This window comes from Tinamus guttatus, unplaced genomic scaffold (assembly GCF_059628265.1).
Source record: "Tinamus guttatus ecotype Peru unplaced genomic scaffold, ASM5962826v1 Tinamus_guttatus_pri_ptg000104l, whole genome shotgun sequence".
Classification (NCBI taxonomy): Eukaryota; Metazoa; Chordata; class Aves; order Tinamiformes; family Tinamidae; genus Tinamus; species Tinamus guttatus.
Window position 1 is genome coordinate 4,520,879 of NW_028288638.1, and position 25,859 is coordinate 4,546,737.

Genomic DNA, 25,859 nt, shown 5'->3' on the forward strand with positions numbered 1-25,859 from the left:
GCCAAAAGAGAATTTAAATTGCTTCTTTTTTCCAGAGTTTTATTGCTTTGGAATGCTAAAATATAAACTTAAAAGTTAGTCGGATGCTGTTCTGAATTGAGTTGGAAAGCCTGTCTGACCAAGGAGGCGTCATTTTTTTCATACATCCCAGAAAAATCCTAGATAGACTTATATGTGTGTCTTCAAGATAAAATGTGTGTCTTCAAGATAATCTGAAGACAACCTATGCCTCTTTAAAATGATATAGCATGTCATGTTTTCAAAGCTTCTTCTTAATACATTGTTGTAATTAATACCCACTGTATATTTCCACATTTGCTACAATTAATTATTGGTTGATATTGACAGAGAAGACAGACTTAGAAAAACTGATTTTGCAGAAAGTCTTCATTAAAAATGGTTTAAATTTCATGCAAATTTTACAACTCTGAAAACTGAGTTGTGATTAGACAAAGATTTGTTGGATTATAAAAGTACAAGTGTTTATTATGGCTGGTACTGAGAATAAACAGTTGCCTGCATATGCCAGCTACTATGGAAATATGTTTTTAAGTTCTAATGTGAGCTGTAAACCAAAGCTACTTCAGTTAAAAAAATTCAATACTTAAACTGTGGGGAGAAGTAGTTGGTGCCAGAGAAAACATTCCCGTTTAATAATGTTTGAACATAGAGCTGTGATGCAGTTTGTAGCAAGGCAGTGAGAAAAACCCACAACTAATCCTTCATTGCAGCTGTCTGAACTTTTGGTTGTCTGCCATACTTTGAACAGCGACTTCTTTTTTTCTGGTGACTCAAGATTTGAATGACCTAGTGTGGAGAGTTTAAGCTATATACAAAAAAGAAGCTAAGCAAGAAATAGCCAAAGTAAGTCGGGTTGCACACCCCAGCAAATCAGGGTTTTGTATCTTAAGCCCTCTTCGGTGCCTAGAAAAAAAATAAAGTAAATAGATGCCTTTTTATTTATTTATTTTTGGCAAGGAAATATTCAGTGGTTTAGACCCATTTCTACTCTCACCCTGCTTCTCTTTCCTTAAAGTACTGGTCGTATATGGAAACTGAATTCTGTAGAGAGTCCTGATTTTTTTAAGCTTATAAATGCTAACCTTTTTTTGGAGAGTGACTTCCTAAGTCTTCTTTGATTATTTTTAACTTTTTCTTCCCTTTGATGTAGCTTTTAGGTAGGGCTTTTAAATAGAATCAAGCAACAAATGTGCTTTTTTACTGATTAATTCTTTTGCAAAGTAATGGAACTTTGCCTACTTTAAAGTGGAAATGAGGTAGGTGGAGGTATAACTTTATGTGAATATCAACTTAAAAGAAAAAAAAAAACAGACTTTATGCCTTTGTCCCATTCTCACTATCACTTATATGAAAAGGGATCAAACATTTTATTATTTGAACTAGCGCTAACCCTGTAGTTGGACAAGTATTACCACTCTGGTCAGTTTTTGTCATGACTAATTTCAAAAGGGTCATTTGCAGCTACATTTTATGGTCTTTCATAGCTGCATACCTTGTTGCATCTCAGCATTACAAAATAATTAAAATGAAAAATTGAAAATTCTTTTAATTAAAAGAAAAAAAAAAACTTATCCTGACTTCAATGCCCATACCAACAAATGCCCAGTGTAATAGCTTACAAGATAAGGTATTCAATAAAGCTGTGCATTGTAATAAACCATGTATTGTCACCTACCTGGCAAATGAAAGCCAGGGAGGCCAGGGAGGAGCGGGATTTGGGACTGAGAAGTTGCTGGATACTTAAAATCAGTGATCCTAATGTTCCTGTATCTAGGGGAGCAAACAAACCTTGGTCTCAAGGGTTTGATCCCAAAAGCACTGGCAAGAGAAAGTCTGGCTGCCGTAGGGTCTCCCAATATCGTTAATGTGGCACCTTGAAGGATCACTTCTCCTCCTGTCTGGTAGCAAATTTATACAGATCTGCGCCCAGGTGCTGCAGGAAAAGAGTTATATAAAATGGTCACCCAGCTAATAGGTAGTTGTTGAAAAGGAGAGGAGGGTAAAGGGAGAATGTTTTAGTCATGTTTTCACCTACCAGTTCCCTTGATATACTGGTGACTTGACTTTGGCCAACCTATGTGACTTTCCTTGAAGAGGATAATACATGACTTCTATCACACGGCAATAGGCCATTCTCTTAAGGAATAAAGTCCATCATCACAAAACTGTTCCTGATATTTCCCCATTTTGGCCTTTTAATTTTCAGATTGTGTATTTATTGTTCTCTATGTATTGATGTGCCACCCTACTGTATTTAATAAGCCAAGTTTCACACACAAAAGTTTAAGTCAAATGTATCATTACAGACAGTTTATCCCCATTTTTTGATTAGCCTTCTCAGACTCCATGAATTACTCTGTTAAAGTAAAACTGCAGGAATGAACAGATTCTGCTTCAAGGGGACGTCTCCTAAGACATTTTTCTAAGCAGAACTGGACTTTTCAGCCAACTTTGTAATATTAAAGTGTTTTCTTCAAGAATTATCCAAGTGACAGACTTATCTTTTCTCAGTGAATATGTAGGCAAATAGGATAATTTGCACGAGAATATGCACAGTCACTTCTTTTCACATTTTTGTAACATGATTTTTATTTAAACACCTCCAAAGCATTATGTTAATGTACATTTTCTCCTGGTCATGAATAGCAAGTATTTCTAAATCTTAAACACAATCCCTGTACAGTTTCTGTTTGTAATTATATTTTGACTCTGATTTTTACATGTTCAGCTGCGGAGCCTAATAGTACTGACATTTCATTTTGAATGATGCTGCACAGAAGTGTAACACATATTTGCAGCTTTCACATAAACACTATTTTAAATGGATCTTCCTGTGTTTATTTGGAAGCGTATTTCCCCAAGATTACACATGGAATGTTTTAGTTGAGTTAACAGTCTCCATAAAGTTGCTTAGTGCTAAATCCTTTGCTTTTTCAGAAAAAAAAAAAAAGAATTGCTGCATAAAAAAATAGTTTACAACATAAATTCTAGGTTATTTCATATTCTAGAATGCATTAAAAGCATAAAGTCATGTGTATCTCAGAGAACACAATATTTACAAATCTGTACAGTTTCTGTTGATCTGTATTTACTGTCGCTCTAGCCAGGCAATTAGATCCAACTCTTACCACTCTAAGATCAAATTCTCCAAGATAAGGCATGGCTGTCATTGAAAAATACTTTATTTTCCTTACCAGCCTTAAAATTGATGAATATATGATGGGCCAAATTCCACACTCCATTTCATAAAGTCTATTTTCCATGGAGTTAGAGATAATTATCACTGTGACCTCAGGCAGAACGTGAAACGGTGTGAACTCCAGTGAGTCACTTTTTCTTACTTGAATATTTTGAACTGCTGAACTACTTCAGTATTTTGGCTAAGAGTGTGCAGTAGAGTGGCAGATTAATGCATTTCTGACCTGCAGATTATTCACAGTTGCCAGTTTTTCTCTTGTTCATTCTCAAAGGTAAGAAAGAACACTTGATATTAAATGCACCAGAACTATTAGAAAGGTTTCTAAAAACTCCTTCCTCTCTCTTCATGTTTATTCTTAAAAACTGTGTGAAATACAAATTGAAGTTGTGAAAATCTCTATGCTTTTGTACTAACACCAAGTCTAAAAGCCAAGTGTTTGCATTTTAGCAGACGGATACGATTTCTCTCTTTCCCAGGTTCGATTTTATCTTTAAAACCACAATAAGCAGTTTTCTAACTGGATACTCATCTTCCATAGCCAATTTTAGCCCCACCAGTTCAACCAATGAAAGAACAGGAGGGTGAAAACTGGTCATTGGTTCATACAGCAGAAATACTTTACACGGCTTCAGTTGTCCAAAGGTGCTTACTGGCTGTGAGTTGAACTTCAGCATCTTGATCAACTGGTATCAAGAGGGAGCACTTACTTATGCTCAGAAAAGCAACTGACTTCAGATAGGGTTGCAAAGTGCTTCATCATTGTCCAGCTCTTTAATAAGACGTTATTCATCATAACACCCGAGAACAAGGGTATTCTGACTCCTCTCTTGTTAATATTAAAAGAAGGATGGCACTTACAGTACTCTCAATTCAAGGGAGACATCATGACTTCTATAAAAAGATTAGTATAAGAATGGCACTTCTCTGCTAAGGCTAAAATAACACCTTACAAAAAAATACCATAATGACCCAACATTTTTGGCTTGTTAATTTTACAATGTTGAAAAAAGTACCTTAGTAATTATTGCAATATTACCCATTAGAGTATGGTAGCAAATAGTTTTTCTTTGTAAGACACATCAGGTAATAATTTGTTACTGTGGTTTATCCTGACTAGTTTGGCTGTTTCTAAAAGAAGGAACAAACAGCAAGTGTGTGGTTGCTCCAAAAACATCCTTTTCCCGTCCTCCCCTCCCTTTTTTCCCCTCCTTTTCCTGTTCCACTGAGAATAGACCAAACAGGCCTGACCAGCCCTGCCATTAGACTATAACCAGGTAACACAGAAATTAATCAATTAATTTATGATTAATAGGAGCAAAATGTAAAAGCGGAACAAACTGTAGATGTACTACTAAGCACATTGCGTCCTGCTGTTGTTTCCAAAAGACCCTTGTGACAAAAACGTACAGATTCTTTAGCTCTGAAAGGTCAGATATGCTAACCTGTGATTTCAAAACAGCTGAAATCTCTTCTATGTTCTTTAGGGTGTTTTTTTCTTCTGCTTTCTGCACTGCTGGATTTTAGTATCCATGAGTCATGTGATCCTTTTAGCGTCAATACATATATATTTTTCTCTGATTTCCAATCTCTCTCCCAAAACACTCCAGTTTAGACTTTCTGCATTTCAATGTGTTGTTGGTGGTAGTGGTGGTAGCAATGATGCCTGGGTTGACACCTTCCATTCAGTTTATAGACAGAATTTTTTTGCTGCCGCTTTTTGAAAAACCACACGGCCAGTACAGCTGCGGCCAGTAACAAGCATAGAAGAATTACAATTACTGCTATGATAGCGCCTTTGCTTGACTTGGGACAGTTCTCTCCCTCACATGGTTCAGAAGTGGGAAAAAGCTGTTCTTCAAGGGCTTGGGTGAGATTTTCGTGCTCACCTAACGCTTGGGACGACGTGTCACTAAAGATACTCGGAGCTGGTGCAGTGGTTGCTACTTGTGCTGGGGAAGCTGTTGTTTCTTTTGACTCTGAATACAGAGTGTGATCGAAGGGGCTGACCACCACAGAAGTTTCTGACACAGATGTCTTTATGCCAGTAACATCAAACAGCACTGTCGTAACAGGCTCCTGAGTTGTGAGTTCCAGTGATGTAGTTGCATGGTCCCCCAAAGTGTCCTCATAACCTGTGCTCATGCTTAGGTTCTCCAGGCCACTCAGTGATGTAACTGCTACTGGTGTCTCTTTGACCCCATCATCTGTCCTTGCTGTCACCGTCGCAATTTCTGTTAAACCTTCCCCTGGGGCTGGGCTACCATTGCCTGATTTTCTAACTTCAACATGATTTGGCTGGTCTGTTGTGAGAATGATGTCTTCTTCTGTTCCCATTGATCCATCAACTTTATCCCCCTCCTCTTCATCATCTTCTACCACTTCTTGTGTTACTGGATAACCGTCTAACCATGACTCATCAGTAATGGCAACTGTATCTATCTCTGCCTTTGTATCATTGGTTGTGAGAATGGGCCCAATAGGGAAATCCTCAGTGTCATAAAACATTTTGGCACTAGGTTCATTATAGACCGTCTTCACCCCAATGTGGTTATCACCCTCAGAAAACTGTGCTGTAGTAGAATCATCTGTTTCTTTCTGTGATTCAGGCTCACTAAAAGCCTCTGATGGAAACCAAAACAAGTTTTTTTGGCTTAGGAGTGAGACAGGGGATTCCGTTGGTGCCTTTCTTTCTTTTTCAGGACTATCTATGACCTTAGTAACATCTTTCACGCCTCCAGTTCTTCCATCCTCCATCCTTTTAGTAAAGGAAAGTTGATCTTGTTCCTGCTCAGTTTCTTCTTTGCCATTGCCATGTTTGTTCTCAACAATAGGTATTGATCTGTCATCAGGAAAATTATCTTCATAGTCGATGTGTGCCTCAGTCTCATCTAGAAAAATTTAAAAGAACAAAATAAAACATTCAGTTCCACCAAAAGAAAGGTAGTGTCATTTTTTATGATGGCTAAGATGAAAGGTATAATGAATATAGGTATACTAATTTGCAGACAGTACGTTTCATGAAGTGTTACGTTTTTTTTGAATGAAGATGATTCACAATGAGCTTCATAGGCAACATCAAATTTAAAAATAATGAGGGTAGATTACTGCTAATATCTTGTCTTCCTACATTAAAAAAAAAAAAAATCTACTGTCAGGAAGTAAAAGCTTCTTTCACTTCCTTATTATTTTCTCAAATATTTACTCTCCCTAAGGCGAGTATTTTTTCCAGACTTGAGGAAAGAAAAAGATCATTTTCAAGCAGGAAAGACATGTGGAAAGGAATGTATAAAAACTAGTAATGATAAAAAAAAAAACGAATAGAATCATAGAATCATAGAATCCTTTAAGATTGGAAGGGACCTTTAGAGATCACCTAGTCCAACCACCCCTGCACACGCAGGGTCACCTAGAACATGTGGCACAGGACTGCGTCCAAGCGGGGTTTGAAGATCTCCGGAGAAGGAGATTCCACAACCTCTCTGGGCAGCCTGTTCCAGTGCTCTGTCACCCTCACTGTTAAGAATTTTTTCCTTAAGTTCCTGTGGAACTTCTGGTGCTTCAGTTTGTGGCCGTTTCCTTTTGTCCTATCAATGGCCACCACTGAAAAGAGGACAGCCCCATCCTCCTCCCTCCCTTGAGGTTCTCCTATACACTGATCAGGTCCCCTCTCAGCCTTCTCTTCTCCAGGCTACACAGGCCCATCTCCTCATAGGGCAGATGGTCCAGGTCCCTGATCATCCTTCATAAAATAACCTCATCCCTGGAACATGATTGTCTTTCAGTGACAACTGAGACTTTTGAGTTGCCTTATTTATACTCAAAACTGTATGTTCACTTTTTATCATTACAGTATTTTTTTAAATGAACTTGATGTTGCAATGATACTCCACCTAGGGACAGGTGAATTGAACAGTATTTCTTTTCTTGTAAGCAGCTTTTTAGAGTTGTCCAAGGAAAAAGCCCTCACCAAAACTGACACAGAGTTCTGCATATCTTCATCTGAAAAATGAAGGTTTATTTCCTGTGGGTTGAAAACTCTGTTTCAAACACCTAAAGACTATAAAGACTAATGATTAGGTATTAACATAATGTCCACTGTAATCAATACTTGGGCTCCTTTTAAGAGATGAAATTTTACCAAAATAATCAGGTGAAAACAGAGGGAAAAAAATTGTGCAATAGATGCGCAGATTCATCACATTATCTGTTTGAATTAGAAGTACTCCTCATACCTCTCCAGACCTATCTCTCATAGCAAAACAGCCTTGACTTAGAGGACAAAAGTCAGTGTTTGATTTTGAACTAAATCACATAAATCATGCATTGTAATTTATATTTTCCCTGCTTTTAAAGCCTTAGCCCAATGAAGAGAATTTTTCAAACTAGACAGAGCAGCTCATTTTCAGCTCACACAAGTTTTACTTCATAGAAAATTGATGTAATTAATTGATGGGATTTATGCTGGCATAAAAAGTCCTAGAATATAGTGCCTTAGGATATGGAAAAGAAAACAAACTGAATCATGGTGAGAATTTTTCTTTTTTAAGAGAGTGTTTAGTCTTTAGTGAAGACAGTGAAGCAATAAATCTGCCTTGGCATGGGGAACAAGAAATTAATAGGAGAAGCCATATAGCAAATCAATACATTCAGAAATCCTTATCTTTTTGTCTGTTTACACTCCACCAAATTTGAATCACATTTTCATTTGGGGCCCACCTCCAAATCCAAATGAATCACATTCTCCTTGGAGGCTCTGTTCCAGGATTCTGGCACAGCCATATATATCTACTCTTAAAAAGGATTAGAAACAGTCTTACCAAAAAACACTTAGCAGTGATATGGCTCACACCAGCCTTTTTCTTTTTTCTTTTTTTTTTCTTTTTTTTTTGCCTTTGACAGAACAGATTAATTTGTGGACTAGAGTATTAGCAAAAGGTATTTTTCTTGTAGTAGCGTCTGCGTCTGAAGTAGTTGATGAACCAAAGTAGTAGATGCTGATGAAACTGAAATGTAGGGCATATCCTATAGAGAATTAGTGTCTTATGTTAAAATTATGCTTAAGAAATGGCTGATCTAAGCAGCTCTACTCTCAAATGAGAGCAAGGGTGTGCAATGAAAATGGTGCAAGATACAGCAATGCTAGCAATGGGTCTCTCTCCCTCCTGATCCTGGCCTTCTCCTCTCACTGAGTAAATCATTATATGTTCTTTGTCCTCTTCAAAGCAAGGAAGAAAAAACAAAATGAAACCGTTCCATCTTGTACAAAAGGGACTTAACTTATTATGGAATCTAGTTCTTGAAGTGGAAAGACTTGTGGTAGGACTCCCACTTTCCTAATTCATCTGAAAATCTCCTCCAACAGTATTCCAGACATTAATGAGTGGAAGGTAGCTCAGAGTACTAGATCACTTTAGCAAGATTTTTATGAAACTCAGTGTGGTAATGGCTATTGTTATGTAGCATATTGAATGCTAGTCTCACTTCATTCCCTTGTTTCACTCCCACTTAGGAAATTCTCTACTTGATGCTTTTTTTGAATGGAAACAGCATCTTAGCCATCTTGTCCTCTTATTATCCAGATCCCTTCTAAAAAGGGATCTGCCATGCCTATTTCGCTACAACCTACTGTCTCCAAAGGTAGTCTATAACTGGGTATTGAATATGCATGAAGTGTAAGATGATAAGAACTCACTATTTACCAAGTCTGATATTCATTGTTTTCTTTTTTTTGATAAGAATTATCAGTCCAGTCTGTCTTTACCTGTATGTCTTCTATACCTTTAACTAATTTTGTAACTCATTTATCTTTCAGATGCAGGATGAAATATTAATTTTTACATTATGGTGTTCTTGTGCATGTACATGTATCATTGCACAAAAATTGTACTGTAAGTCTGTGGTACTTCTTTCACATCTCTTCTTCAGAAAGTAAGAGGAAGAGCCAGCCAGTATTCATATTATTGACTGGTATGGCTTATTAGTCACTGCTTAACAACTACAATAATATGCTTTTTATAAAATTTGAAGTTATTCCTTCTTTTGTCTCTCTCCTGCAGTGTATTTTTAGCCTTTTTGAAGAAAGCCTGATAGAGACACATCAAGAAACAGCATATGCTCCAAGGAAAATACAAGTCCTCAGTCTATCAGAAAATGCTTGGGTTTGTTGAACCATCAATCAAGTTTCCTAAATTTGCCGTCTGTGGGCCCAATCCTGTATGGATAGAAATGAATTGGTGTTTTCTTAAAACTCATTTGAGGAAAGAAAAAGCCCATTGTGGATGAAAGAGAGACTGAGGTTGGAGTTCATTATGCCCTGCTTGTCACTGCATAAGGGAGTCTTGTTCCCTTTGACAATCAGACTGTAGCCTAAGTTGTAAAGCTGCTATAATGTATTTTCATATGCAAGCTCCTCTATTTGTACAGTTTTTAGCAAAGACTATCAACATAACTAATGTTAGCTTATGGGATGCCAGAATGAAAGCAACTATTGAGCTCTCTAACCATCAAAGGAAAAACAGAGCCCTTGCTCAGAAGCTTTGATTTATATGATCCTGAATCGACTTACACAGTAGTAATAGTCCATTCTTTCTTCTGTGCCTCAGACCTTCCAATGGAGCTTAGACTTAGTATTTAGTGAGTTTGTGTTACCATGACAACCTTTAAAATCAGCTGTAAGCTTGATTTTCCAGTATCAGATTGCACGAATTTTACACTTCTTTTTGCTCACCACCTCAGCACTTCCTTGAGCTTTCCAGGTGTCTTGAGATTTTGCCTCAGGACTGAAGATAACAGTAACAAAAACAACCAAGACATAGCTCCACCTCTTATTTAACAGTTGTCATATTTATTTACACTCTTTTTAAAACCAGCTTGCAATTGATTTAAAAGTGGTTTCATCTTCCTTTCTAGCCAGGCAGGTCTGGTTTTAGGAGTAGCGCACACTGAAAGTCATTGGTTCAAGACTAAATCTTTCTATTTTCAGTTACTGCTCCGTCTTATCTCTACTCTCCTCTGACAGACTGAAGGATCAGTGAGTACTGATTCACTATGTATCTGACAGATTACTCAGGCTAAAATGAACATTTTACAGCAACAGATGCTCAAATAGCATACTATAAAAGATGTGAAGTTCAATTTCCATTGGTAAAATCCTTTTAATTTAGCCTTATCCTCTTTAGGAAGCACCCAGTCTTAAACTGCTTTCAAGTCCTTCAAGTTTTGAAGCTAATTTGAAATTATTGACCAAGAATAGAGATAGACAAAAAAAAAGAGCCTGGTTTTCTAGACTCTAGCATCAGTTTAATTCTTCTCCTTAATAGTATATTAGCATCTGAGTTCTATTTTGAGTGCCACTATTTTGGACAACCGTGAAGCGTACTGCATGTTTTATTGAAGTATGTTTGAAGTGCAAGAAGCTGAAATTTGATTCTGTGTAGGCCGTCAACACAAACATTTCCAGGGCCTAAAAACATTTAAAAAAAAAAAAAAAAAAGAATGTCTAGGCAATTGCATTAAAAATTATCAAGTTGACACATGTCTCTAAATATGTACAGAACATTTAGACTTACTTGCCTAAATTCAGTCAAATCTTTGTACTACTGCATCTTGCAGATCCACCCATTTGAACTGGATCAGCCATATGCACATAACCATGACCATGTTTCTGCCAAAACCAACCAGAGTATGTTACAAAGAATTTATGTTGCCAGTGTGTACCAGCTACAAGATGGAGGGTGATTCTCATTCTAGGAGGAAACCCATCATAATTTTTCTAACTAATTTGATTTGGCAGATTCAGTTCAAGCCAGATTGATACTTTACATTAATCATACAGTTAAGTGACAGACCTGAGAAAAGAATCAAAGCTTGACATTTGCTTTTACAGACCATGGATATATTTTGCAGCTTATTTATTTTACTTGTCTGTTACAACTCTCCCCTTCTATTTAAAAAAAAAAAAAAACACCAAATAAAATAAAAACAAAAAGCATCCCCAAATACAAATAAAAGCTCCGTTTTGTTTTATCTTGCACATTTAAAAAGAAATAATAACTGGTGTTGGCTTCTCATGCTTACAGACAACTTGAATGCAAAACAACTGTATTCTTAAAAATTCAGCAGAACTATGTGTAATGAGGTACAAAGACTGAGAGTTGTAGATGAAGCTTTCAGAGGTGTTCAATGTCAGCTGAATCACCCTTACATTGAAGTCAAAAGAGCGGTCTCCAGTTAGACCAGCACTGAATACATTAGAAAAGCATCCGAGTATTCATACTGTTGCCACAAGCTTATAGTTGAAAAAGAAATCCAAAGCAGCCAAGAGGGAAGCTTAAAGTACATTTACAGGGCAGAGATATGACATGATTTCTCAGCCATCTAATCTGCCTTCTTTTTTTAGGAAGCGAACTGGAGGACATTTGATCTAGCCTAATACAGTACAGCCCTGATCCCTCCACTGAAATGCTAGTATTAACACTGCTGATCCTGAACCCAACAGTTCATTTCAGAAAAGAAGAAAGAATGTCCTTTAGCAACTGTTGGTTTAGTCCCTCTGCCTGTAGGACAACCACAAAATGTCACACAGTAACTGCTTTCAGACATTATTACAATGCCAATTTTCAGGATATATTTCGTGAAACAAATATGTTCTCTCCACAGAAATAGAAAAAATAATAAACTGTAAAAATATTTATTCCCCTGTTCTCTGCTTAAGGTTGCCTTCTTAAGTTGAATATTTCTGTGTTCTCAGTTAGAACACAACATCTTTTCATGATGAAAAATTACAAGAAATACTAACTGTACAGAGCCACTATTTTATTTAAAAGCATCTTCATTAAAAATTACAGCCCATTACCTCATGTGTGCCATTTGCAACATATTGTTTGCTCAATTTACAACATACTTTATTGTACCCAGAATCCACTTAGTATAATCCCAAAATGATTTTGTTCAGTTATGTTCACAGGAAAGTTTTGTCAGTATATTTTGAATTATGTAAGTATTGATGGATAATGTACTTTTCCATTTGATTTATGGCTTTGCCAACAATACCAACTACATTCACATCCCTGGCAGCAGAATGGGCTATTTCTATTCTAATTGACTCACAGCAGAGATGAAAGATGATCATAAAACCACTTCAATAAACACCTAAGTGCTATATTTAGACCCTGGTAAGATGATAGTTCCCTTATTCTAAATCTGCTCTTATTAAGCAACTGGAAATGTAAAGTAGGTCCTATAATTTTAACACAAAAGCAACAGAAATCTCATTACTGCTCTTTTGTCAGAGATTCTGCTTGGAAAGCTGGGCATTATGATGTGGCACTTAAAACATTGGACAGTAACATATAGTTGTAATATCTGTAAGTCTCAAAAAAATCATGAAGCTGGATAAAAATTATCCTTATTTCATGGACGAGGTGGAAAAAAGCAACAGAGAATAGCATAGTTGACTTGCCTACAGTCTCAAAGACATTGCCAGATTTAGGAATAGACCTTACATCTGACCAGAGTTTTTTCCACACAGCTCTGTTGTGTTTGCGTAAAAGCCATGGACATCACATTCCAGCTGCTCACTCAGAGCATATTCAGAGAATCAGAAGACTATCAGCTTGCAAACAGCTAAATATAGCCCTCAGATGCTCGCTGAAGTGGCTCTATGGTCATCTTCCCTCTGGCATGAGATAGTTAGAATAGAAATGGTCCATTCCGCCACCAGGGATGTAAATCCTGCCATTTACCAACAGTAAAGTTACTCCTTTGCCTCAAAGCATCTGAAAACTGGTGCGTGTATGTCTCTTCTGGGGTACTTAATTAATAATGATTCTCCTCTACACTATGACCCCAATATATCTGACAGTGTAAATAAGGCTTCTTTTATTTAAACTCCAGTTCTTGTTCTTTTTCACAATTTAATGTATTTATTTAAATAATCAACTCTAACATTAAAAATCAAACACATTTTGCTTTTCTTGTAAAGCATCCCTTCCTAAAGAACTGCGATTAGAAAGACTGAATATGTAATTAGTAATGATTCACTGAATACATGTAATAATTTCTATTACAAGTCCTTAAAGTGTTTTTAAAACAAGAATCACAGGAAGCTCCTCAGCATGAAATCTACATTTAAATCATTTTAAAAATTATAATCCACAATACCACATCTGCTCCAAAGCTCCAGTGCTGATGTTTGTGATTTTACAACTGCTCTTTCCTATTTCTTTTAAAAATATTTTTCTATCCCCTGCTGCTGTGTCAAAGGCTCCGGCAAAAGAGGGGAAATAGACTGTTTATGTAGGGAAAACAGTGAAACACACACAGCTTAAATGACCTGATTCTCTCTTTTCTTACTCTGGTGTAATGCAGTTTTATTTTTATGTTTGATAAAATTAGCATTTCCATTAAACCCAGTGAAGGAAAAGTATTTATCAATCTGGTGGAGGTTACAGGCAATTCAGACCCACTGCGTAATTGGATGTAGATACTCTTTTTTCCTTCTCTCCCTCCTTACTTCCTCCCCCACAACAGTATTTCACCTAGTCATCTGAGCTGCTGTTCGTAACAATAGTTTTGGAAGCTGAAGCAGTTCAGAAGGAAGTCAGAATATTCTGTTTTTTCTGGGCTACATTTATGCCACTTAGATGGTTTAAAATATTTAGTTCCCTGGCGCACAGACACAACTCATTTTTGCTAAGAACTCTTGTGACCTTTTCTCCTCATTATCCACCACCTGCTGGTATGTATACATGAATAAAAACATACTCCTAGCATGATCATAGGCGTTAAGGCATATATGTTCTGAAAGAGATATATGTGCCAACTGAAGCTAATAGAGATTACTTCACTCTGTTTCACCTTCCAAGAAGCCTGTCCTTTTCTGTCTGCCCAGTTGTGTAACACTCCACTACTTTGTTTAAAATATATAGGCTTTTTGCCAAGAAAATAATCATAAAGATGTGATACCTCTCTGGAAAAAAGAAAAGTAAGATTCTCTCAAAAATATTCTGAAATACTGGAAAAAATGAGCTTTACGCATTGAATAGAATAAAATGAGAATGAGAAAGTAACAGATTTCAGATTGCATTCAAATCTGTATTCATGGTACTGTTTAAGTTACATTTAAACAATAGGAAAAATAAAAGTTTGTTGCAGACTTAACTAACATAAAGGCATTTTTTTCTTGGTTTAAATTTAGTAAATGCTCTTGCTATCTCTTCCCAGAGCTTTTACTGAGTTTGCTTTGTTTGTTGTTTTTGTTGTTGTTTGTTTGTTTTTAAAGCCCCAGTTCCCTAAGTAAAGCTATTTGGTAAAAAAAAAAAAAGACTCCACATTCATTTTTTTATAGAAGGAAATATCTAGGTAGTTACCTTTTGTGTTTGCAGAGGAAATTTCTGAAAGCATAGTACATTATAAAATTTGTCTTTGCTTTTTAATAGATGACCTTAAAAATAATATGCTTCTTGTTTTAATTTTCACCCTAATTGATCTACAAGTGACCATTCTGTTACAGGCTTCCCTTCTGGCATGAGCACCTCTGTTGATTTATACATGTCCTGACTTTACTTTTTTACTTTTCCTGATTTACTATAGAAAGTGGCATTTATTCTACACGTAAGGCCAGTAGTTTATAACTGCTAATGCAACAAGTAGGAAAGGACTAGTTAAAGCTGTTGAGACAGATAGAGATTTTACAAACCAGTGGACAAATTCCAGGGCTTAAGAGAGGGAGAATTATTGTATCACTCTTTCATAATCCAAATAAAAATCCAAGAACACTTAAACGATGGTTGACTCTGTTCAACCTAGACCATGCAAAAGTAAAACTTCACAAAACTCAAATTCAGAGGTGTAAAACAAGGAATTTTAAAATGCTAGTAAGTGTGTTCTTTACAAATTTATACTATTCCTTTGGAGGGATGAGATGTGATCCCCCCAGCCCTGTCACGGGATCAGTCGGTGTGGGTGACAGGTCTGGGCGCTTTTGGTGTAAATCACTAAGATAGAGAAGCGACTGATAGGTGAGCATTGGCCAGGCCCTCGCATGATGGGGGCCCACACTGGGGGGCCCCCAGTGCCCACAGGATGGCCACTGCGTCCTCTGAGACCTTGTTGTCACCCATGAAACCCCATCTTCTCCCCTCACAGGGCGTTTCCAGCACCCTGCGGCCCATCCCTGCAGGGAGGATGAGTAGAGGAAGGTGAAGGGGAGTCCATGGTGCCCCTCTGAGGCGGAGGGAGAGGGAGGAGGCATCTTGTGGAAGGGGACTGGGCATACAAAATGGTGGCTTGACATACAAAATGTCTGCTCTCAAGCACAAGCATGAAGCTGCCATGGCGGGAGAGGGGTTGTGCCAGCAGGTAGCAGGGCAGGCAGAAGAAACAGACAAGACTAAAAAAGCAGAGAGAACTCCCCAAAAATGCTGTAAGGCACTTTTTCTTGACCATAAGGAGGATGCTCCCTTAGGAACCAAGACGTGCCAGTCAGCAGCACGCACTCACTCAAGGGGAAATCGCAAGGAGGAATATGTTGGGAAATGCTGTGGACATGTTTCTGGGCCACCCTCTAAGGCGAGATTCTGCTTAATACTGGCAGACCTCTGGAAAGAGGGATCTGGGGAAATTTAAAGCATCAGAGAGGCGAGAAGAGCGTTTATAAAAGGATCAGCTGCTGTACTAGTGGGTCTGAACTGGGAAGAGATGAGGTGCTTTGATGGGCTTGGGCCCCAGAAGAGCAGAAAGCTCCACTTTGTGCTAATGCCTGAAATTTTGCGGCAGGGGACCTCAGCATGTAGTAGCATGTGAAGATACTGAGACGGTGACAGGATGCTAAAGTCATGGACTACCTAAGAATGCCTGCAGTAAGGGGAGCCATTACTTGCACATGTTTGCCCCAGTTAGTGTGCTTCCACCAAAAAAAAAAAAAAGATACATTTTTTATTCTGTGCTTGCCTTAGGTTCCCAAAGGCAAGGACAAATACCAGGTTTTCATTTCAGTAGCTGGTCTGTAACAGCTCTGTGGCTTCATGTGAAAATAAACACAGCAGAAGACGCACAAAATCTGCATTATGCAGTCCATGTGGTAAACAATGTCTTTGGCTGACTAATGCTGCCTGGACATGACTCTTGGACTACTCTAAAAATACCTGTAATATTTGTTGTCCCATCAGTAGTAATCCCTTTTCTGGAGTAAACAGATAAGTACACTTTAAAAAAAAAAAAAAAGAATGAGCACATACAAAATTATAAACAGCCAGTTACCAGAAAGGGCTGGTTCTGATATTAAATAACTAGATGAAGGAACTTCCTAAAGGGCTTTTTTCCAGTTATTGAAAATTGTGTTTAGCACTAAAGAAAAAGTCTTCTGTGGGGAAAAAAAGAGGGAAGATGGTGTTGTGGAAGGCAAGAGTTGAATGATAACCTTGGGAAAAGACTCATAGTGACTCCCTAAATTGGCTTTAACAGATACAACAAAAATTATGGCATAAAATGTTACATTTTATTATTATTATTATTGTAAGTGGCTCATGCTTCCCAGAAAGAAACTCTTCACTCATAGATGCATGTGGTTCACTGTGATGGCTATTAATGGTATTGTAAAAGCCCTGTTAGGCCAGCTGCCATGTAAATACAGGAAGATACAGATGCTTTAACCATCAAGACTTCCAGCTGGAACTGAAAATACCCATGAGACACTCCATTAAGCCTGAAAGAGTCTCAGCTGGGAGGCCGGGCGTGCTTGGTGAGCTGATGTTTTTGTGTGCTGGGTGAGCTTACCTTTGACACAGGCCTGCACTTGGCCGTACCACTCGCCGCAGCTGTCGCAGAGCAGCGTGAAAGCGCTTTCCTTGTTGCCCATGATGTAGCCCTGCGCACAGACGTACAGGAGCTCATCCCCCATTTCAAAGCCAGTGTGACCGTGCAAGATGGTGTGCGGGAAGGACGGCGGGTCTCCACATGGTTTGTCTGAAAAGAGAAAGGAAATGAGCTCGCAGAGACACCTTGAATTGCAGTGCTAACTATAGTGCTAAAATCATAACCAGGAAGATAAATTCACAAAAAGAACTCATGCATTTCATCTAGTTCATGCCCTCATACTCTTTGATAAGTAAGTACAGTTGTGTTTGGGAAGTTATCTGCAAGGCTCTATTTGGGATGTGACATATATCTAGTGGGGCTTTGTTTTCTGTAAGTCAGCCAAGGAAATCAAGCTGTAGGTATCTGCTCTGCCTGCTTCTGCAACATGAATAAGGGCTTGTGTTGGTTGGAATTGAATAGCACAAACTTGAACACAGTCTTTTTTCATAACTGCAGAAAATGTTGTGAAATTGAAATTGTTTGAGAGTAGCACTTTAGTATCTACTTCACTGTAGTAAGCCGTGAGAGGCTAAGAAATGAACCATTTTTTCAAACCATCTCTAATCTGCTTTTATTTCTTACAATTAGAAGTTTCTTCCCAGATGCTCAAATTTTCCCCATAAGAGATGCCTAACCTATAAAAAAATGGCCAGGGGTAATATAGCTCTGATCTCTGTGAGAATCTAGAGAGAGCTAAATTTATCAGGATACAAAATCTAACAGGATGTTGTTTGACAGTATTTCTGCTTGCAGCACTAGGAATCAAAAAGTAAAAATGACTGCAAACAAGAATGAAATTGATTTCTTTGAACTTTCTTTTTCTGCATGGAAGAAGTGCATCAAACAGACAAATGTCAACATGAGTGTAAACTAAATTTTATCTCAATTTTTTCAGCTTTCAAAAATCTTGTCTATTGTTATTGATGTTGTTGCTGATCATCTAGGGAACTGCTAGGACACTGTGGGTTCTCTTCTCAGAGGTGTTCTTCCCCCAGTAGTGCTTGAGTAGGTTATTGCCATGTTGCCTTTTTCTCCAGACTTTTTAAAGCCCTTTCTGAAAGGGATATCTCTCAATTACGAAAATTGCAGTTGCATAACAAAGATTATGTTTCTTGGTAAGACTTTTGTTTTGAAGCTGAGAGCTGCCTTCAAGACTTCCAGAGTTTCTGATACAGTCTTTCCCACCATCTATCTGCTTATGAACCAGGCATAGGTAAATACATGCTTACTTTGTTAGTTGTTAGCCTTGTTATAAAATGAATATCTTATGATAGATATGAATTCTCTATGAGAGTTATTTTGGACCAGAATTTTAGAAATTGCCTGACAAACCTGGCTAGTCCCTTCTAATTGGGTGTGCTGAAAAACATCTGCCACTAATTTAAGGGACACATTACTGGAGTCAAAGCTTTGAAGTCTCTGTTCTGTACACATACCTATACTGTCTAACACCTTCTGGGGCTAGTGGGAGTTATGCACACACACTGACAGAAAAAAAACAAGCTCTTGTGGCTGCACAAGGCTCAGATTATGTACAGACTCATGCCGGCTTGGCATCCGAGGAAGTGAGGAGTAGTTAGCAACTAATGCGTTTCCTGTGAACTGGTAGGATGAATAGAGTTTGATGTGGATGAAAGGAATAAAAAATATTTTAAATGCTGCGGACCCCTGCATTTTGTGTACTTTATTTATGTTCTCACTTTCATCAGTACAAATGGGAGCTGTGTATCTACTCTGAGGAAGTATTGATTCCAAGGTTGTATGGGACAATTATTTGTCAGAGGGTATTCTTATCTACAGAGCCTTGCTTTTTAATCATGTGGCTGGAGGAAGCAGAAAATTAATGCTTACGGTGCTTAAATACATTTACCTTATAGCAAACACATTCAAAAAGAACATTATAACCTACCAGGAAAGAAAGAGAACTGAAGGGAGCTTTACTGTAGAATTTGGCAACAGAGATAATACCAGAGAATGAGGAGATCCTGAAAGAGCAGTTTGGATATGTAAATGGAAGGGGAAAGAGAGCTTCAGAGATGTTCACAAACGAACATTGTATGAGACTTTCTAAGGTTATGTCTCCACAGTGGAGCCCATTGAGGTGACTGAATGACAACACTAATTGAAAGCTGATAACCTGCAAGGGCATGCTTTGAGTTTCTGCATGCATTTTGCTGTTGCTGTGTTTTGTGGAAGATGTATGGGGATTTTTAGGATTGCATCTTATTTAGGTTCTTAGTGTTGCTGGAATCTCAGCTGGTAGGACAACTCGTCCTCAGGATTTTGTCATAGTTGTTCTCTCTGGCACGTGCACAGAAACGATACTGGCCCATTAAAATGAGGCATTTCTGGGGACACACTTCAGGTTTTTGTTTGCAGCCTTTGTACCAGGAGGTGGCAAAGCATGGTTTTGTTTGGAGTAACAGTCTGTGCTCAGTGTTGGCATTTGGGCAGTTTGCATGTTGGAACAGAGGAGGCAGATATGGGCCATGAAGCGTGACAGAGGGTGTGTTGGCAGCAGCCTGTCATTAGGAGGAACAGCAGTGCTCTTTGTAAGGAGATTACAGAGGTTGCCTGCAGTGGTGACTGTGCTGGATGAGGACGCGATTCCTCCTCCTGTGCTGAGCAGGGTCTGAACTCTCCACGTGGAGCACTGCTTTTCTGCCTATTTAGTCTGCCGTAAATCTGGCACATTCTGTTGATGCTTGCTAAAAGGTGAGCCCAATGCCCACTTCCCAGTAGAAGAGCTCAATGTCCTTGAGTGTTTTCGCTCTGCACTCAGGCCCCCTCCAGGGGATCCCATGCTCTGCCTGCTTGTGAGAGATCACATCCTTGAACTTGGAAACTCTGAATCCAGCTCTGAAAATTTTGATCCTTCCTAAGTTTACTGCAGGGAATTCTGGTGTCCTAACATTAGCTGCAAGCAGTGGAGTTGGCAGGGGACCTTCTGAATGCTCTTTTACAAAGAAGAGATTTTGCAAATACAGTGATCCAAATATTGATTGTGAGGTCAAATAGAGTATAATAGAGTCAAAAATCTCATAGAGCTCCACTCATTGATAGCGGATCTCTAGTAAACAAGGATGGGTTAGGCTATGTAGCAAAAAGCATATCACAGATAAATGGAAATGTAGAATTACATAGCAGATCCTCCTGCCAGCATTAATTTGGCATAGACCCTGGTGAAAATCACTAACACAGTCAATAAACAGCTAAATATATATAGGTAGAATTCAGGATAGAGGCAGAACATAAAATCTGAATAAATGCCACAGTGAAGGTAAAAGAGTGCTTAGCACAGATATATTAATTTAGTGATGATTCTGGTTACAAATCTCATGGAGAACCTATAGCTTTTCTTTAAAAGGAATTTAAGATAGATCTTGTTAGTACAGTTAGCATATTCAGTCTTGACTGGCTTTTAGGAATTATGGTCCCTCTGAAGAGTAACTTTAACTCCAAACCATATGTGGAAAGGAGTTTGTGACAGATGATTTTTGGCAAAGAGTTGACACAACACACTTTAAAGAAACAACATTCCCCCTCTCCAATCTAGTTTCCTCCAGAAGTGTTTTCTTAACTTAAACTAGAAGCACATTATAAGCTTGTAAGGGTTTTTCGAGACAGCTTGATAAAATATTGTTTACAGAAATGACATCAATGGAAAAAAATATCAACACAAAAAAGAAGCAAATTTCCACCCCATTTGATAGAACTGAGAAGCTACCGAAACATGAAAATCCAGAATGTCCACTTTAACTGGGCACTATGATCTGTAAGCTCACTTGAAACATCCTCTTTGACATAAAATATTCCTTTTACAACAGTTGAATTCAAGAATATTTTTCCAGAGAGACCACTGGAATTTGTAGGATATCGTCTTGTCATTAGGCAATTAGGAAAAGCAACTCGTAATACTCAACCCTATGAAAGATAAGCATGGATGTTTACTTTAATTCTTGACTATATGGATTTTTTTTTGTTGGGGGGAAAGGGAGATAAAAATACTGAGTTGAAAGGGAGATAAAAATACTGAGTACAAAGAACTAAAACTTAAACAGCCAATATAAGCGTTGCTTGAAAGCTGCTGATGTTAGGATGCCAATACCTCTTTCATCAGATAGAGCTGGTAAGAATAACTTCATTTATTAGTTTAAATGACATCACCAGGTAGCTGGAAATTCACTGTCAGCTATATGCAAAGCTGTGGAAAAGAAAACTGTAGCAATGAAAAAAAAAAGAAAAACCTCATATTCATAGCAAAGTATGACAAGAAATGGTTTAAATATTACATATAGCAAATTGTAGTTTGATGGCTCTTTTAAAGTACATTCTGTCATAAAGAATATCTTCATTTCTTTTCTTTTTTCTTACTGTTGAAAAAGGCAAAAAGAAATAGATACATGATCCACCAACTTCTGATGAGTTCCTGGACCCAGCAGTTATGTTTAAAAAATTTGATTTGCATTTATGCTGTGTGCTACAACAAATTGCTGCCTGTTGAGTTTTTTTATGATGGCAGCAAATCAAAGCCATATGGAGTAGAGATCTTTCTTGTTGTCTGTGAATATCAGTGGATTACAGAAAGAAAGAACCTTTAAACTTAGGAGCTATTAACCAAGATCTTTCCATTGTTGCATTTTAAAAAATACCAGAAAGACAACCAAGATGATTGTCTACATATGAAATGAATTGTTTTTTAAAAAATAAAAAGGCCTGGTAATAAAATTCTAGGTTAATAGTTTTCTTGTTTTATCTCTTTTATATTTAGAAACATTTTCTTATGAGCTTAGGTGGAGTACAGTTAAATATGTACCCTGTGGGCCAGGTCTGGCTTACACATGATACTTCATTTTAAAAATAGGCAGAATTGAATATATTTTTAGGTAATTTTTGGTCCTCAGGGTGAAGAGAAAGCTCTTCTGATCTCCATGAATTCTAAGTTCATGCAGAATTGTCCTCCTGAGTGAGTGATGACTCCATAAAACATTTTTCCCAAGAAATTGAGAAGACATGCAGTTATCCATACTATGCAAAGTGCAGCTATACACACAGCAATCATAAAATATTTCAGCTACATCCTGCCCCGTAAACTATAACTCTTATTATTAAAGACTTGCATGATTCTTCTGTGTATCAAACAAAAACTACTTTAGAAACACGAAAAGGTATATAGATGGCTTATATGGCCATATATGGCTTAGATGGATCTCTACAGACACACACACCATCACTGTGGGAATTCTGAATGGGAGGATCTCATTTTACAAAATTCTGGACACTTCCTTAACTCACCAATAATATTCAATATCCATCTACCTCACTAGACATGCAGGGCTGTTTCCTTCAGTGACTTTGTTCTTTTCTCGTACCAGCTATAGACGAGCCTCATTGCCTTTGTTTATGCCTTTTATTCAAACATCTACTATACATCCTTTTTTTCTTTTTTTTTCTTCTTTTTTTTTTTTTGCATATTCAGGAAGGAGGGGACCTTATTTTCATCCAAAAATCAAAAATATTTCTGTGTTTAAGTACTATTTGATGAGTTTTGTTGTCATGGTCATCCCATTCTATCATCAGGAAACTCCCTGCCTTGTACAAAATAAGTTTTTAAAAAATTGTCTCTTCTTTGTAACCAATATAAATTTTCCCCTGACTTTTAACTGCACAGCTTCTAAGTATTGTGCAATACTCCTTTTCAAAAAGACATTGTCAGCCTATTTTCTTATGCGCACCAGTGCCCCTCGACTGTGAACAGTGAACAAATGGAAAATGCCAACATGGTTCCTTCCCAGAGACCCAGCATCTACGTGTGGGCTAAGAGAGAGCAGGTGGAGGGAGACAGGGGAGCACAATGGAGCAATAGTGGTCAGAGCTATGATTTCAGCCCACCACAGCTGCCTGACCCCCAGCGAGCTTTCCCTTTATGGGGGGTTGTGACAAAAGCGAGATTTGAAGGAACACAATGAGATAGTTTTGCAGATGTTTACACGGAGCCGTTCCTATATGTGAGAAGCAGCATGGAAGAAAGCACAAAGGTGCTTGTGTGACACCATTACCAAGTGGGTGATGAAGCTGGCATCACTCAGAGCAGCACGGAGCCTAGAGCTAGCAGCATGAAAGTTAGTCAAGAGGATGGTCAGCCAAACTCTACAATATGTGACTGGCTAGGTGTCCACCAAGCATGCATCAACCTGTCACATTTTTACAGTAAAGCATTATTTTCATTTTCCCTGCTACCACAAATGCTTTATTAAAATGTCCCATTTTGTTGTGAGCTTACTGTTTCCCAGCAAACACCATCTGCTTCCCTTGCTTTCCTTTGAAGTCAGATGAAAAACAGTAATGAGGTTATCAACAATCTCAGAGATTTCTAATCTTCCTTATAAAGTCTGCCTATCAGTGACATTTTTTTTGGCCCTTAGACTCCCATCTTTTCTTGTGGGTTCCTGCATTTGGACATCAAGAAGATTAATCATTTACTTAAGTTAGGAACAATTCAGTTTTCATAATCAACCTTAATATCTCCAGTGGACTGGTCTATATTTATTAATAAAGAGAAAAAAAAATATGGCTAACTGTATACAGATATTGTATATTGATACATATGCAACCATGCCATGCTTTGTGGTTAGAAGCCTGACTTGTGAGTTACAGTGAGCTCAGTACTGAGTGTGGGGGATGCTTCTGGTATCTCAGATATACTTATGCTTTTTTTACCATAAGGTATATTCTGCGAATACCAGAATGGATTCTTCCAAATCAGTAGTGCTGCTTGAGCTTCCTAAACTGCAGCAAAGAAGATAGCACCATTTATTTCCTTCAACCAGTGTTTTTGTAGCGGTTGACTCCTTTAACTAGGGATTACTATAAGACTTTGTTAATGTTCCTCTTTGCCACTCATCAGCAGAAAAATTGAAGGCAAAACTTCTAATGTTGCAAGACAGTGATAACTGCATTATTTCAATAGTATATCAGTGCTGACCTTCATCCTTTACACAAAAAGCATCATATTGGTCATTCTCAAAGGGATCGGTTTCAATTTTAACATCAATGGCTTTCACGCTCTGCTGTTTGCTGCCCGTCTTTCTGCATATAATTGTCCTAAAATAAAGAAGAAGAAGAAGAAAAAAAATCAGAAATCTTCAGGAGTTGTACACGGAGGTCAGATTTGGGGATTTTTTTTATCACAGTAGTCAGGGAATTGCATTGCCTCAGCTTATCTGTTTAAGAGTTGGCACATAAGGCATTAGTGTGGGATGGCCTATGAAAGAAAGCTATGGAAAGATTAGTAATTTAAAAAATAAGATAAAAAATAAGATAAGTAATTTAAAAAATGCTAGCCATAAATGAGTTCAAGGCATAGGAAACAATAAAGTATGTTTACTTTATTATGCTCTATTATACTTACAAATATCAGACCAAATACCTAAGTATTTTAGGCCACATTCTCCTTTTATGTAACAGCAATACAGATTCTTACCAATGACATGAGGAGATTGCCTGGATGAAAAATGATTAAAAATCTCTGGATTTGGTCTGAAGGACTTGTTTGCAGAAAGACTTTTAGTAGTTTAGCATATATAATCATATTTGTTATTTTAATCTGCTACATGGCTGTGACCTTTTTGTGTTTCAGTTTCTCTCTTTGTAAAACAGGAATAGTAATAATACTCGATCTTCTACCTGACGACAGCACCCAGGTTTATTGCACTTAGGACAGTGTAAATCCATAGCCCAAATATGGCGCTATATATCAAAATGCTTTCAAACACATTTTCAAAATGCTTTCAAATGCATTTGTGCTATGAAAAGTAACTCTCAGAAATTGTCAAGGCAGTAATGTATTTACAGTCTCTTTGTGATTTCAAATCAAGTCTGTTCGTATTACATGTTAAACCCCCCTGTTATTTGCAATCTTAGAAAAATTATCCTGAGATTTTGGGGGAATAATGGTGCCTTTTATATTTATATGTATATATATGTATGTAATTATTCCATAGGCACCAAGACAAGCTATTCTGGTTCTGGAGGTCAACCTGTGTTCTCTCCTATTTCCTTTAGTTTGGTCCTCAGTGGCATCTAACCCATCCTGTCCTTAATACACTTGAACAAATGAAATAAATTGATATTGGTTTTATGGCTTTGCAGGTGCTGAACATAAAGGAAGAGATTACAGATTATCTCCTTTCGGTATTGGGTTCTTAAAATCCATGGCAATAAAAGACAAGCTTATTATAGAGGAAACTGGTTTTACTTTTATGCTGTAGGTTACAAAGGCTGGACAAGTGAATTCAGCCCAAATTTCTGCCGCTATTAATTGTGTGGGTTTTGTATTTTTGTGTGTGTGTGATCACTGGGTTTGTAGTTGCATAATCAACTATTCTGTTGAAAGCAAGACAAAAATGCTTTCCACGGAGGAATCCCTCCACTGGAGGAAATTTATCATTTTTGTATTGTGCAATAGTTGAACTAATTTTGCCAACAGTCCCATAGTCAAATTGGAGAACACAGTAAATGTTGAGTAACTGCTTATTCAGTGAATGTGAAAAAGGTCTAGCGGAAAAACAGTATACTATATAACAGTTGATTTACAGAAGTCGACTGTGTTACGGTTGTACTGATCGTCTTAATTCTGGCATATGTTAGCTTTTGAGTGGTTAAATACGAAACTCTAATGCTCTTTAAATGTAAATAAACAAAAACAGCATGAAAAAGCCATATGGTGCTAGCCACGCATAGGTATCAGAAGGATTTTCTGATTTCTGATTTGCAAGCACAT

The 25,859-nt window shown here is 37.7% G+C and overlaps 1 protein-coding gene across 1 annotated transcript in view; it reads right to left on the reverse strand.

The window, feature by feature from the left end:
* Positions 1 to 4,787: 4,787 nt before the first annotated feature.
* SUSD5 (sushi domain containing 5) overlaps positions 4,788 to 25,859 on the reverse strand; it is a 41,258-nt gene continuing 20,186 nt past the window's right edge. Inside the window, exons 3-5 of the mRNA XM_010211611.2 lie at positions 24,063 to 24,181; positions 16,997 to 17,185; positions 4,788 to 6,108 (exon numbers count right to left, since the gene is read on the reverse strand). Coding sequence (XP_010209913.2) covers positions 4,829 to 6,108; positions 16,997 to 17,185; positions 24,063 to 24,181 — 1,588 coding nt within the window. The 3' untranslated portion in view covers positions 4,788 to 4,828. The remainder of the gene's footprint in view (positions 6,109 to 16,996; positions 17,186 to 24,062; positions 24,182 to 25,859) is intronic.